The following is a 14,283-nucleotide window of genomic DNA, read 5'->3' on the forward strand; positions in this document are numbered from 1 at the left end:
TACAGACGTTCTTTTAAATATGATGCATTTGGAAGCTTGATCAAGTCTGATGCTTAACTCAGTGCCATTGTCCAGGCAACAATAATCAATGGCTGCCTCACAAAGCAGAGCTTTACTTCAGTGCACTTCAGTTTGTGCATGAGGGACTGAATAAAAGATGTTCTGTGTCCATGTTTCTGCAATTCACTTGTGAAAAGGAGCACAGGGTGACAGATTAATTTTGACTTGTCTCAAGCTTGTAGTCTGGCCTGAGACAGGACCACTTTAGGAGAATAGAGATCCATCCGAGTTCCCATTTCTGTTCTGGAAGACTGTGCAAGGAGCTACAAGCCTTTAGATAGAATTTCAGAGTGAAATGTGTCACTGCATTCAAAGTCCGCTCCGTTTAAAGGAATGGCTAGTATTAAGTATGGGAATTTCCAGGAGACAGATTCAGAATCTAGATAAGGAAACCAAAATGAACTTATACCAGATATAATAATATCAATGTGCAAATAAAACATTTTGGTCACTTTACAGAGGTAATACTGTGCTCCTTAACACTGCATGGATCAGAGGCAGATTAGCAAATAGGAGCAGTGCGATTATGGGCCCTGTGTTTGGAAGGAAGAAGAAAATGAACACAGGTTTAGGCAGTCATCTATTATGTATTACTATAGCATACATATTTCAAAATTTTACAACAGAACTAGATGATGTTAGAAATTTTACTACTACAGTATTATTAACTAAACTACTACATTATTACACAAGCCTATTAAGCTATAGCAAAACTCTAAACTAAATAAAATGTCAGAATAAGAAAGAAAACTGATTTTCAGTCAGGTTAGAGATCTTATTAGGTACCTTAGATTGGTACTGGATGTAGAGTAACGGTTTTCTTGCATTAATGCTTCTTTTGTCCTCATTTGTTCCCCGGTGTCATATGATCTGTGCAGCATCACCAGATAATGATATACAATCAACATTATCCACTTGCCTTGTTTTAGTATTTTGTGTTAAACAACTTAGTACTGCCTGCTTTACAATTAATATGGGACTAAATATAATTTAAGCAGTTAAACATAGCAATGTTAATTTCGTAATACTGCATCGTATAACACACTCAATACGTGTGACCTCATGTCTGTGTTTCATGGTTCTGCCCATTTCCTCTGGGTGTTAGTCAGCCAGCTGTCATCAGTGTAACCCTGTATTACCTAATCGATCAATACTCCTATCTGAATCTACCATGGGCCTTCATCCACAGGATGTGAAATCAGCCAACACCTCTTTTCAAATGCAATTCAAATAGCATTGCTGGGAAGTTCAGTTCACTTTGATGAGGACACAAACTATTGAGGGGCACACAAACTGTTCAGCAGTATAAACTAGCTTCTTATACAAATTATACACATATATTATGTAATAAATAACATGGACTGTCCATCCTATTTGGCTGATGTGTCACAGTGCAGTCAAGCCATATGACACAGAACCACGTCTGCTTGGTAGAAACTACCAGCCGCATCTGGCTGACTTACTATGCAGTAAAGCATAGTTTCCAAATGTGTTGTGTTCTGAATAACGCTGGTTAATCTTCAGCATTCAGCTGATATGTATATACACAGCATTTTAAAGTGTAACCTATTTATTTGGTTGTTTGTTTGTTTAATACACTATTATAATATTGTATTATATAAACATTTATATAATGTATCTAGAACATATAGGATGTGAGATATCAGAAAGATATTTCCTTCAATGAAAAAAAGGGGGATTTGCTCACATCCTCAAAATCAGGAAAGGCAAATATTCAAAAATTCCATACTTTGTGCTGCACTTCCTGTTATTTTCCAATTTCTGAAACATTAAACAGTAATCTGAGAACCCTAAAACAAATTCAAACATGATGCTGGCTGTCTGTGCGGCTGACTGAATAACGCAAGGTCAGTAATGCATGTCTAGCTTTCACTCATTAAGCAGGAAGCACGCATAATCTTGATTATCCTAACTCAAATTAAAACTAACTTAAGAATAGACAAAGAAAATAAATAGCAAGCTTGCTTAGAATAGTTTGAAGGTCAGTAGCAGCACTTTCCACATGCAGAATTTTAGTGAGCTAATTAATTCGGCATGCTAGTTATTATAAAAGTCATGATAAATTATGTACTTACCCTTTTCGTTTCTGGTAAGACTTTACACAAGTGTATATGGCAATAACTGTGAATAAATGACATATTACTGAGTTGCCCAATATAGTGATCTCCATAACAATAAGCAAAATTTGTTCTGTAAAATAAACCTTACACACAATTCCAGTCAAACAATAGGAGAAAATATTTACCTTTGTTAAAGAAAAAAAAATATTCTTGTTTAAATAACTTTTTAAATAATAGAATTTTCTCTCAAAATTGCATGCACCAAATTTATTGACACGTCTAAGGAATACTTTAAATAAATGCAAACAAATTGTTATTCTTGTTGTCATCTGCTGTCAGTACCCAGGGGCACTGTTCTTAACCATGCCTTGTTTCCCACGTTTCCCTGTGGTATATATGCATATGTGTAAAATCCCTTTGTTATCCATTACCATGGGGGAAAAACAAACTAAGAATTTTCAAAAGAAAAGACAAAGGTGGTTGTTGACCTGTATAAACCAGGTAATGATACAAATATACATAAGCAGTTAAAATAGTATTACGTAAAATTAGGACCATAACAAAAATGCCTGAAATGGTTGGAAAATTGCTAGAAATTGGACCTGAGCACTCCACAAATGGTAAGGAAAATGGTGAAAGAGGCAAAAAAACAGGGTGGCGCAAAAACACTGACAGATCACGCTCAGTAGGTTAAAATTTCCTACTGCCTAAAGTCTAAAATTAGGCCTTCAGAGTAAGAATGTAACAATAACTAATTAGAGAATAAGTTCATCTCCATTTTCTGTCAAAAACCTACACCAAAATAACCTAGAGATTTACAAAATATGCCAGAGAAAATAGACTGCCATATTCCTATTTCCTATCTATTTTTCCTATATCATCACATTAAGACATTTTTCTTGTAACAACTGCTTTTTACATATTTTCTTCAATTTAAAATGGATAAGTCTCTCATACTTGCAGACACTCATGACTTTGACATTATTTGAAGAAAGATAGAAATAAAACTCACAAATGACAATGAGTAAGAGGAGGGCTGCAAACACAGTCAAGGTTTTCACTGTAAAAAAAAAAATCCAGTAATGAGAGGAATAATAATAATAATAATAATGCATTTCAGTTTATTTTAAGCTTTAGTGATACTGGGCAACATGGATGGATTAGTTTTCTCACATAAAAGCCCCAACATGCTGCACCAATTAGCTATGGGTGCAGCAACTACAGTCCCCTCCGTTCAAAAGTATTTGAATGGCAAGGCCAACTTTTTTTCCTGTACACTGAAGACATTTGGGTTTGAGATCAAAAGATGAATATGAGACAACAGATCAGAATTCCACCTAGATGTGTTAAACAGCTTAGAACATGGTATCTTTGGTGGCAGACCACCCGATTTTTAATTATAAGACAAGTATAGGAACAGATAGTCTTAAAGTTAATTAAAGTAAATAACACTTAATATTGGGTTGCATATCCCTTGCTTGGAATAACTGCATCAAGCCGGTGATCCAATGACATCACCAAACTGTTGCATTCTTCTTTTGTGATGCTTTTCCAGGCTTTTACTACAGCTTCTTTCAGTTGTTGTTTGTTTCATAGGGTTTCTCCCTTCAGTCTCCTCTAAAGGAGGTAAAATGCATCAATTGGATGCCCAGTTAAGATCTGGTGATTGACTTGACCAGTCTAAAACCTCCCACTGTTTCTTCCCTGATTAAGTCCTTTGTTGAGTTGGCAGTGTGTTTTGGCTCATTGTCTTGCTGCATGATGAAGTTCCTCTCAATTAGATTGGACGCCTCACTCTGTAAATTGACAGAGAATATTTCTGTAGACTTCTAAAATCATTTTGCTGCTACCATCATGAGTTACATCATCAATCAAAGATTAGTGAGCCTGATCCAGAAGCAGCTATGCAAGACCAAACCATGACACTACCTCCACCATGCTTGACCAATGAGCTTGTATGTTTTGGATCATGAGAAGATCCAAAATTCTACACTTTGGCATTTTCATCCCTTTGGTAGAGGTTAATCTTGGTTCCAGAACTTTTGAAGTTCATCTCTGTACTTCTTTGCAAATTCCAATCTGGCCTTCAAAATCTAACTGCTGATAAATGGTTTGCATCTTGTGGTATGGTCTGTACATTTCTGAAGTCTACTTAAAACAGTGGCCTGAGATACCTTCACCCCTGCCCTGTGAATGTTGGTGGTGATGTTTTTGGGTTTTGCTTCACAGCTCTCACAATGTTCCTTTCATCAACTGCTGTTGTTTTCCTAGGTTGACCTGTTTGGCATCTGGTTTTTAGTACTTGAGTGGCCATGTTCTACAATGTTTAACACATCTAGATGTAAATATCAGGACATGAAAGCTGAAATTCTGATACATCATCTCATATTCATCTTTTGATCTCAAACCCAAATGTCTTGAGTGTATAGCAAAAACAAAATAATTGCCCTTGCTGTTCCAATACTTGCTTAGGGCACTGTGTAAAAGATGTCCCTGAGGACAACATAGTCAGAATTTTTATTTAATATGGTAGATGTAATTTTACAGAAACTATTACTCACAGAATGGTGAAACAACTCTCTCACTGACCTCTCTCTCTAAGGAAAAAAACACAATGACAACAAATTATTTTATATCATTCAACAAGACACTTGACCTGTATCATGCATTTATAATGCCTAAACAGGAATGATATATCACTGCAATAGAATAGTAGGATGGAAGCTTCCACTTTATGCCTTTCCTACCAGATACACCAACAGAAAACAGCCCACTAACATATTACCCGTCCCTCCAGGATTTAGAATTTATGTCCCTCCAGGATTTCTGAAGCAAACTCCTGCTAGATTTTTTTGCAGATTTGGGCCAATACGCGGCAAGTAATATCATCACAACGCAAATTCAGCCATAGCCCTCTTAGATTCACGTGAAACATGAGTACAGCTACTGTAAAAGGGCTCATTTACCAACAAACATCACTGCCAAAGACAGTGCAAAATAATTCCGTGCAATTGCAATTTTGCCAATTCAAGTAGATTTCTGCAAAAAAGCACAAAAACTCTGCAATTTGCATAGCAAATTTTTAAAAAAGCCACAAGAAAATCGAGCATCGCAAAAAAACTCCTGTATGGACTGTGTTACACTGATGCTTGTTTTCTTTCTTACACATTTTATTTTTCAAGAACTAAAATGAAAACAAAATGAACTTTCACCTTTGCATTGTGGCAGTGAACTGTATGTCCCATTTTCCTGACAAACAACAGATCCGTTGCCTACAAGAGTGTACGTGTCCTCACAGAGGTATTCAATTACATCTTCAAATTCAAGGAGCTCCTTTGTTAGATGACTGACTATGACCGAATGAGGAACCTCAGGAACCTTCCCACAGGTTACCACTACAGAACAACAACAAACAAAAAAATACACTCATGGTGTAAATTTCAGTTTTGGTCTAACACTTCAGGTGTGGCAAATGCAGCACTGCAGTTACACAAGTAAACTAGATATGTAAAGTTTGAGGACAAACTTTGATGTTGGCTTGACAAAGCCAGTCTGAAAGTTTAAAACAGTTATTAGTTTGAAATCTGAAGGTAATGTGGAGTTTTAAGAAAGAGACAAATTATAGGGTCCCAATACTTCTAGAGTTGTATATATAGATAGGGTGCCAATAATTCTACAGATGGATATATAGATAGGGTGCACTACTTCTGACAAACATAGTCAGAATTTTTATTTAATATGGTAGATGTAATTTTACAGAAACTATTACTCACAGAATGGTGAAACAACTCTCTCACTGCCCTCTCTCTCTAAGGAAAAAAACACAATGACAACAAATTATTTTATATCATTCAACAAGACACTTGACCTGTATCATTCATTTATAATGCCTAAACAGGAATGTTATGTCACTGCAATAGAATAGTAGGATGCACGCTTCCACTTTATGCCTTTCCTACCAGATACACAAACAGAAAATAGCCCACTAACATATTACCAGTCCTTCTAAAATTTTGCGATTTCACAATCACAGAAATTAACACAAAATGAAGCAAACTCCTGCTAGATTTTTCTGCAGATTTGGGCCAAGACGCGTCATGTGACATCATCACAACGCACACTCAGCCATAGCCCTTTTAGACTTACATGAAACATGAGTACAGCTACTGTAAAAGTTCTCATTTACCAACAAACAGCACTGCGAAAGACAGAGCAAAATAATTTTGTGCAACTGCAATTTCACCAATTCAAGTATCTGTCAGCACAAAAACTCTGCAATTTGCAGCGCAAATTTTTTTAAAAGCCGCAGGAAAATCAAGCATTTTTGCCCGCAATAATTGCAAAAAAATCTTGTATGGACTGTGTTACACTGATTCGTGTTTTCTTTCTTACACATTTTCTAAATGTGACTAAAATGAAAACAAAATGAACTTTCACCTTTGCACTGTGGCAGTGAACTGTATGTCCTATTTTCCTGACAAACAACAGATCCGTTGCCTACAAGAGTGTAGTTGTCCTCACAAACGTATTCAATTACATCTTCAAATTCAAGGAGCTCCTTGGTTAGATGACTGACTATGACTGAATGAGGAACCTCAGGAACCTTCCCACAGGTTACCACTACAGAACAACAACAAACAAAAAAAATACATTTATGGTGGAAATTTCAGTTTTAGTCTAACACTTCAGGTGTGGCAAATGCAGCACTGCTGTTACAGAAGTAAACTAGATATGTAAAGTTTGAGGACAAACTTTGATGTTGGCTTGACAAAGCCAGTCTTAAAGTTTAAAACAGTTATTAGTTTGAAATCTGAAGGTAATGTGGAGTTTTAAGAAAGAGAGACAAATTGATATGGTCCCAATATTTCTAGAGTTGTATATATAGATAGGGTGCCAATACTTCTAGAGTTGAGAAACAGGGTCCCAATATAGAATTGACGTGATATAGCATATGAACATGTCTAGAGTTTGGCAGACAGACAGACCGATAGATAGATAAATAAATGGATAGATGGATAGATGGAGTGTGTGTGCTAATGGTACATTGACAGAGAGATGGATGGAGAGAGTGTGTGGCATTGATAGATAGATGAAGTGAGAGTCTCTGTTACAGGTACATTGACAGAGTGAGAGGGAGAGAAGAGGGGCTTCAGGCCGTGTCCACACAGGTGTGTATTTTGACAGCTGGAGTCTGAAATCTTGAACATTCAGAGCAAGGCTCTGAACATTCTTTCCGTGTAAGTGAATGGAAGTTTTGGGGATTTTTCATCGTCAGCTATGGGAAATCTGATCAGTTAGGAAAAATAGAGCTTGAAAGACTCTGCTGAGTTTGGTGGAAGTAGCTTGAAAGCTCAAAAACTTATAACAATCAGAATTTTTAAAGCAATTCTATCATTGTCAAGCCAACATAACAAGTAAAAACTGCAACATTATGAATGAAACATAATGAAACAAAGTTGATTTACTTTTACAGGTCAGCTCCTGTTTGCTCCATACACCATTGGCACATGTGATGGTGTTAGAGCCATTTTCCACCTCATAGCCTTTAGCACACTCCAGCGTGACATCAGATTCATCAGGAAAATTATTTTTCAGTATAGCAGAGTCAGATAACACCACATTACCCTCCAGGACAGGTTTTGGACATTCACCTGTTCAACACAACAACACACATTCAAGGTCAAGCACATTCTCTACTGCCTGTTAGTTACTACCGTTGTAGATAAGAAACTGGCAGCGTAATATCAATCCCTTGGCAACACTGGATAAAATTAATTTTGCTTGGCTCATTGGTTTTGTGAAGTACAAGCGAGACAGCAAACTGGGAGAGGCAGTTTTCTGCTGGTTAGTTATTAGGTACTGATTTACACTTTCGAAATAAGAGCCCAACACCATCGTTTTAAAAATAATGTTCAGGTCAATACATCTGAGACCAAGATGTCCACACACAATTATTATAATAATTGGGCACACCCTTCATTCTGTATTCTTACTGGCACTCCTCGATTTTACAGATATAGGGGGAGTGTTTTTAATCTTATCAGCAAAGAGAATTTGTGAAGCTGGCCTCTGAACGTAAAATTCAAAAGGAGTCATAATCATGGAAAATCAACATTAGTAAGGAAATGATGCAAACACATAGCGTCAGATGCACTGTTATCACAGCATCACCCAAGCTGAATCCAAACGAAATCAGACTAAGCAAACAAGGAGTTGGTGTGTAAATGTGAACATTTCATGAGAGCAGAATGATAAAGTCACAACAGCATTTCTGCTGATAATACTTGCACTGGAATCACAAACTATTACCTATGTATCATGCATTTATAATGCCTAAACAGGAATGTTATTTCACTGCAACTGTATAGTAGGATAGCAGGCTTCCACTCTCTTCCAACAGAATCCACTTTTTCTGAATTCAGTAATTGGCTTTCCTACCAGATACACAAATAGAAAATAGCCTACTAACATGTTACTCTGATTCTTGTTTCCCTTCTTACACACTTTTCTTGACAAGAACTAATGTGAAAACAAAATGAACTTTCACCTTTGCATTGTGGCAGTGAACTGTATGTCCCATCTTCCTGACAAACAACAGATCCGCTGCCTACAAGAGTGTAGTTGTCCTCACATCTGTATTCAATGACTTCTTTAAATTTGAGGTTCTGGGTCACGTTACTGACCATGACAGAATGAGGTATCTGAGGAACATTCCCACAGCTCACTGCTACAAAACAAGAACAGAAAATACAGTTATGGTGGAAATTTCAGTCTTAGTCTACAAGGCTACTCCAGTTAGTTCATGTAATAAAATCCTCGAGTATATACAGGTGACTTGGTTGGAGTTGCATAAACTTACCCAGACACATTGGCCTTCCAGTCCAGCCATTTACAAGACACTGCCTATAACTGGAACCCTGAAGGTAATACCTGGAATAAGTCCATTTATACTGGTTAAAAAGAATTACAAATATGTTATCTTGAAGACAATAAGATAAGAAAACACTCACCCACGGTCACAAACTGGTCTGATGCGTGCACCAAATAATGTTCCAGCGGGGATGTGATATTCCATATTGGGGGATGGGTTAGGATGACCACAGTCTTTTTCTGAAAGAAATATTAAAAACTAGGGATCAAAACAGGGTGATTTACCATATTTAATATCTACAACAACAAAAAAAATCACTGTATGGTAATTAACCCAATATCACAGCTTTTGTTACATAACAGTACCTCCTGCAACTTCTAAGTTTTTCTAAGAGCATGATATAACACAGTAGAACTGATTTTGTAAGTTTGTTTGTTTATTTAATTATTTATCCTGCCATCCTACTAATAATGCCTACACCAGAAATATAACCCATTATTAATTCATATCAGCATTTTACAATCAAACTTTAGTAATTGTTGTTTTTGCTATATCATCACATTACTATTGGCTATTCATCTCTGTATCTAATTATAGACCTACTTGTTTGGCTGTACATCAAGTAAAGTCAAGTAAACTTTAAAGTTTAATTCTTTAATTTAATGTATCTGTTTAATAATGTTTTAAAGTACATTTTGGAGTACGGTTTAAAAAGGTTATTGTGTAAGATAGTTGTTGACACCAGCACAAAATTAAGAGTGTAATTATTTGACTATTCCCCTCACAGCAATACACAGTTACAGCAAAACTTCATAACAATTCAGGGGTGGCAAACGCAGCACTGCTGTTACAAAAGTCAACTCAAAAAACTGCAGCATTATTATGAATGAAACATAATGAAACAAAGTTGATTTACTTTTACAGGTCAGCTCCTGTTTGCTCCATACACCGTTGGTACATGTGATGTTGTTAGAGCCATTTTCCACCTCATAGCCTTTGGCACACTCCAGAATGATATCAGATTCATCAGGAAAATTATTTTTCAGTATAGCAGAGTCAGATAACACCACATTACCCTCCAGGACAGGTTTTGGACATTCACCTGTTCAACACAACAACACACATTCAAGGTCAAACACATTCTCTACTGCCTGTTAGTAGAGATATGAAACAGGCAGCGTAATATCAGTCCCTTGGCAACACTGGATAAAATTAATTTTGCTTGGCTCATTGGTTTTGAGACAGATGAGTGAGACAGAAAACTGTGAGAGGCAGTTAGCCAATTTGTTGCTGGTTGGTTATTAGGCACTGAGTTAGACTTGCTTGGGTGGTATCCTCAAGCATACACCAAGACAACAAAAGGCAACTACAGTCCAAATATGTAGCTTACGTCTTGTTAAAAGTACACTACATCCACATTTCCAGGTTAAATATACATAGTAAACCTAACAAATTATAAGGGTACCATAATAGCGAGCCGAACAATTTAATAGTCCAATTATCCCCTCATAAATAAATAACTAGTTTGGCTGAATTAAAACTTACCAGCGTTTCCCCTGCACACGAAATCCATCAGGAACAACAACAATGTCCACAAGCTCGTTTTCATACTCATCATACTCATCACTTATCGAGAGAATCTTGAATAAATACTCTGGGAATGTGGACGTCTTTAGCTGAAAACTAAACAGCTGAGAATAAATCGAACAACAATCCGGTACAAAGGTTCCTCGATAATGGGTTTAGTAAAACAAATTTCTAAACATAATCCTGTTCGTTAAAGTTTAAGGAGCTTCCACGGTTATCCGCTCGTCTGTAGACGACCTCGCATCAAAGTGTCTGCCTTAATATTGCCGGTTTGTTCCGCTTTCTCTCTCTCTCACACACACACAGCTTTTCGGAGACAGTCCGGTGTAAGAGATTTTACGTACTAAGCACAGTCATCTCGAGGGCTGGGTCTCAGACTGGTTTTGGAGACACACCCTAGTGCCCCAGCTACGTCGTTGATAACATCATTTCATTCCGCAAATACTGCACTGAAGTATGAAGTAATTTGGAAATTCAGTCGTAACCTTGACAACCTTTAATACTGTCAACAACACCATGTTCGAGTCCATTTTATTTAGAGAGCTTTTAACACCACTGGTGAAAGCAGTTTTTCAGAAATACAGATATAGATTCAGATACCTAAAGAGCAAGACAGAGGCGATAGTGGCAAGAAAAAAACTCCCTCTGAGGACATGTGGAAGAAACCTTGAAAGGCCTTAAAAGTAACCCGTCTTCTTCGGGCTGACCCCAATGGATGGGATTGTTAATCATTATTCTTCCACAACTCTATACTATTAAAAGTTGTGATCAGTTTGTGATCAAACAATATTGATAGATGTTAAGTATGCGGTTATTTTGAGTCTTGGAATAAACAGATTAGTCTTTATCATTGCAGCAGCAGCTCTTGGGTACAAATCTGCAGTGTGAGATTATTTACTGAAGCAATTATGAGACTAGTCCATGTTTTTAATGCACCTGTGGGAGTCTCGGTTAGAACCGAAAGTATGCATAGGCTTTTGTGTGTTAGATTCTTGGATTAGTTCCCGAAATTTCTTTGCACATGAAAGGTAGCACAGGATTTTTGTTTTTGTTTGTTTGTTTTGTTATTGATCTACTGAAGTTTGGCTGTTCTGTTTGCCAGTGAGAAAAGCCAATGAGAATAAATAGCCTAACAACAACAACAGAGGTGGTTCATTTACATCACTGGATTTACATGTAGGTCAGGAAATTAACTAAAGGGAGCAGTACTAATAAGAATGTCACAAACTAAGGATGTGCCGATCCAACTTTTTCATAAGATACAGGTATGAACTGATAAATGATACTGTTCCTGCACTGACATTCTCACAGAAACAAAGCTGACTCTCATGGGGTTGTGTACTATGTTTACATTCATGATATGTACATACATTCTGACATAAATATGTCTGTAAACACAACATATAATCATAAAATATATCAGTAAATCAGACTGGAAAATGTAAAGTATGATCAGATACTTATATACTGCTTCGGGCCCGGTATTGACCGATACTCAATAATGGATTGGTGCATTCTTGTCAGTGATTTTGTTTTGGGTGAAGTTTCTTTTTAAAACATACCAACCTTTATCTATTTATCAAAACATGGTTGGTATAGCACACATTCTAAATAATTAAAGAGCAATCTTACTTAAATCTCCAGCTAAATTTAACCTCTGAGTTAGCGTGAGTCATTCTCAGGGTGTTCCTCGCCTGGTTTCACAGAGTGTGATCATTTTTTTCCAACCACACTGCACTACTAACAGATGTAACTGAATAGCCTGACAACCGTCTGAAAACTTCTACTACCTGTTTTATTGAATTTTAATAGTGAATAGATCATCTTTGTTACTGTAAAAACAAAACAACAGCCACAAACATTATTTTAGCTTAAAATACAGGACATCCCTTTAAACAGTCTCTTTGGTTAGTGGAATGGCTGGGTAGTTTCTAAAATTCTCCGGGTTTAGTAGTATGCTAATATGTAATAATTTGTAATAATATGTAATAATACAATAATCCTTATGGTTCCTAGTTTGTGAAGGACTGGGAAAGAGAAATGTCACAACAAATAGATCCATTAGCTGAGCAGGCCTAAATAAATTTACTCCAACTTGCACCAAATGTAGGGAGCATTAATCTCATGGCACGACACCAACAATAGTTTACATGAATCTACAGAATGCGGGCTAGAAAGAAAATAACCTCGGGCTCTACTTCATACTATTCTGTGTATTCGTGCTTATGATGGTGGTGCTGTTGTTTGAGGTTAAAAAAATGTAAAATAAATAAACAAATAAATAATCAAATTCAAGCTATTTTTCTCAATGGAAATGAGACATTATGGATGACAATAACTGAGCCTTATTTTTATGTATTTTTTCTTGAACAGGAGTAGGCCATTTAAACCAGTCATCACTGTTTCCATATATTATATTTTGGAAACTTAGACCATTTTAATGTTCCTTATGTAACTAATAGTTGGGAGTTACTGTATGTTTCAGATTATGGGGTTTTAGTCACTATAGTAACACCATTGAAGTGTATGAACACACACATCTTGAGGGAGTTCCTCAAGATTCCTCTCTCCAAACAACAAGTCCCTGTAGTGCAGTGCATATAGTGCAATTAGAATGTGACTTGCTTTTGCTGTATTTCGTCCTCCCTTTTCACAGCAATCACCACCTTACCTCTTTCACTCTCATCTTTGTGTAAACACTTGCCTCATTCCAAGGTACTGATGTCAGTGAGACAAGCAGCAAATGGACTTTAGCCTTTTACACTCTTTTTACAACACTTTTATTTTCTCGTGACTATCAAAGCATGTTTGGCAAGTGTGTTTTGGCCTGATCTTAAAATATTGAGCACCCCACCCTATCCTGCCTTATCTGAGAGAGAGAGATAGTGGGTCTTAGCTCACTGCTCCTTTGGTGTACAGGTACATGGCGCTGTCTCTAAGCTGACAAGTACACCGTGCCTAACAAAATTAAACCCATGTCTGAAAACATTCTAAATATCATATATCATTTTTGAGTGAAATCTATTTTTGGAAGGGGAAGGAGGGCACTCACTGGTGACCCCTGGTGGCCAGTCCTTGAAATTAAGACGAAGGAGTTTAAAGAGTTACACCACTGTTATCAATTTGCATGATTATGAATGTGGTGTTTGGGTTTGTTGTTCTTAAGCCCATCTATAAAATAGCTCCCACTTGTCCTCCCTTGATTTTGTGTATGCATTTGAGAGTTCTTTTGTTGAACTTTATATAAAAGCCAGTAAGTCAACAATTATAGTATAGTTTTTTTCTGTTTTTGTTTAAGGTTGAGTTGGGGGTGAGTGAGATGTCTAGCTAGCTATAGTTAGATGTCTAATTATGTCTAGTGTTTGCCTAGTTTGTTTTTGTTGTGGTTAGTGTTTTTGAACTTTCCTAACAACCTCTGCATTTTTTACAGACAAGATTTTAAAGTTCTGATTGTTTTTTTGGTTTTTTTTTTTTTAGAGTAAAAGACATTATGGTGTCTTTTCAGACCATATTTTATTTTAAATTTGCATATCTTTTAATAAACTCCTTTTCCATTATTTGCCTTCATGGTTTAAACAAGTCCACAAGCTCTAAAGCAAAAGTTGAAGGCTTGTAGAAGAAAATGTCAAAATACCTTCCCACTGTGCCCTTAGTTGCTAGTGGAGACTAGCATCTAGCCTGAAA

At 36.6% G+C, this 14,283-nt stretch overlaps 1 protein-coding gene across 1 annotated transcript; it reads right to left on the bottom strand.

Moving 5' to 3' along the window:
• Positions 1-490: 490 nt before the first annotated feature.
• On the bottom strand, positions 491-12,524 carry im:7151449 (complement factor H). The gene is made up of 14 exons (XM_053636946.1): positions 10,558-12,524; positions 9,929-10,114; positions 9,152-9,251; positions 9,001-9,071; positions 8,689-8,868; positions 7,607-7,792; positions 6,579-6,761; positions 5,915-5,950; positions 5,354-5,536; positions 4,703-4,738; positions 3,154-3,201; positions 2,157-2,202; positions 847-930; positions 491-593 (listed from the first exon to the last, which is right to left on the bottom strand). Exons 1-14 carry the CDS (start codon positions 10,634-10,636, stop codon positions 563-565), a joined length of 1,449 nt encoding a protein of 482 aa, XP_053492921.1. The 5' UTR covers positions 10,637-12,524; the 3' UTR covers positions 491-562.
• Between the last annotated feature and the right edge of the window lie 1,759 nt (positions 12,525-14,283).

This window comes from Ictalurus furcatus, chromosome 11 (assembly GCF_023375685.1).
Source record: "Ictalurus furcatus strain D&B chromosome 11, Billie_1.0, whole genome shotgun sequence".
Taxonomy (NCBI): domain Eukaryota; kingdom Metazoa; phylum Chordata; class Actinopteri; order Siluriformes; family Ictaluridae; genus Ictalurus; species Ictalurus furcatus.

What these genes read in the sequence shown, in the direction of transcription:
- im:7151449 (XM_053636946.1), bottom strand. Translation starts at nt 10,636, where the DNA reads ATGAGTATGATGAGTATGAAAACGAGCTTGTGGACATTGTTGTTGTTC. An exon ending in TTCACTGCCACAGTGCAAAG is followed by an intron (nt 5,951 to 6,578) that starts GTGAAAGTTCAT and finishes TTTTTTCCTTAG; the next exon opens with AGAGAGAGGGCAGTGAGAGA. An exon ending in GAGAGTTGTTTCACCATTCT is followed by an intron (nt 5,537 to 5,914) that starts GTGAGTAATAGT and finishes GTTGTTCTGTAG; the next exon opens with TGGTAACCTGTGGGAAGGTT.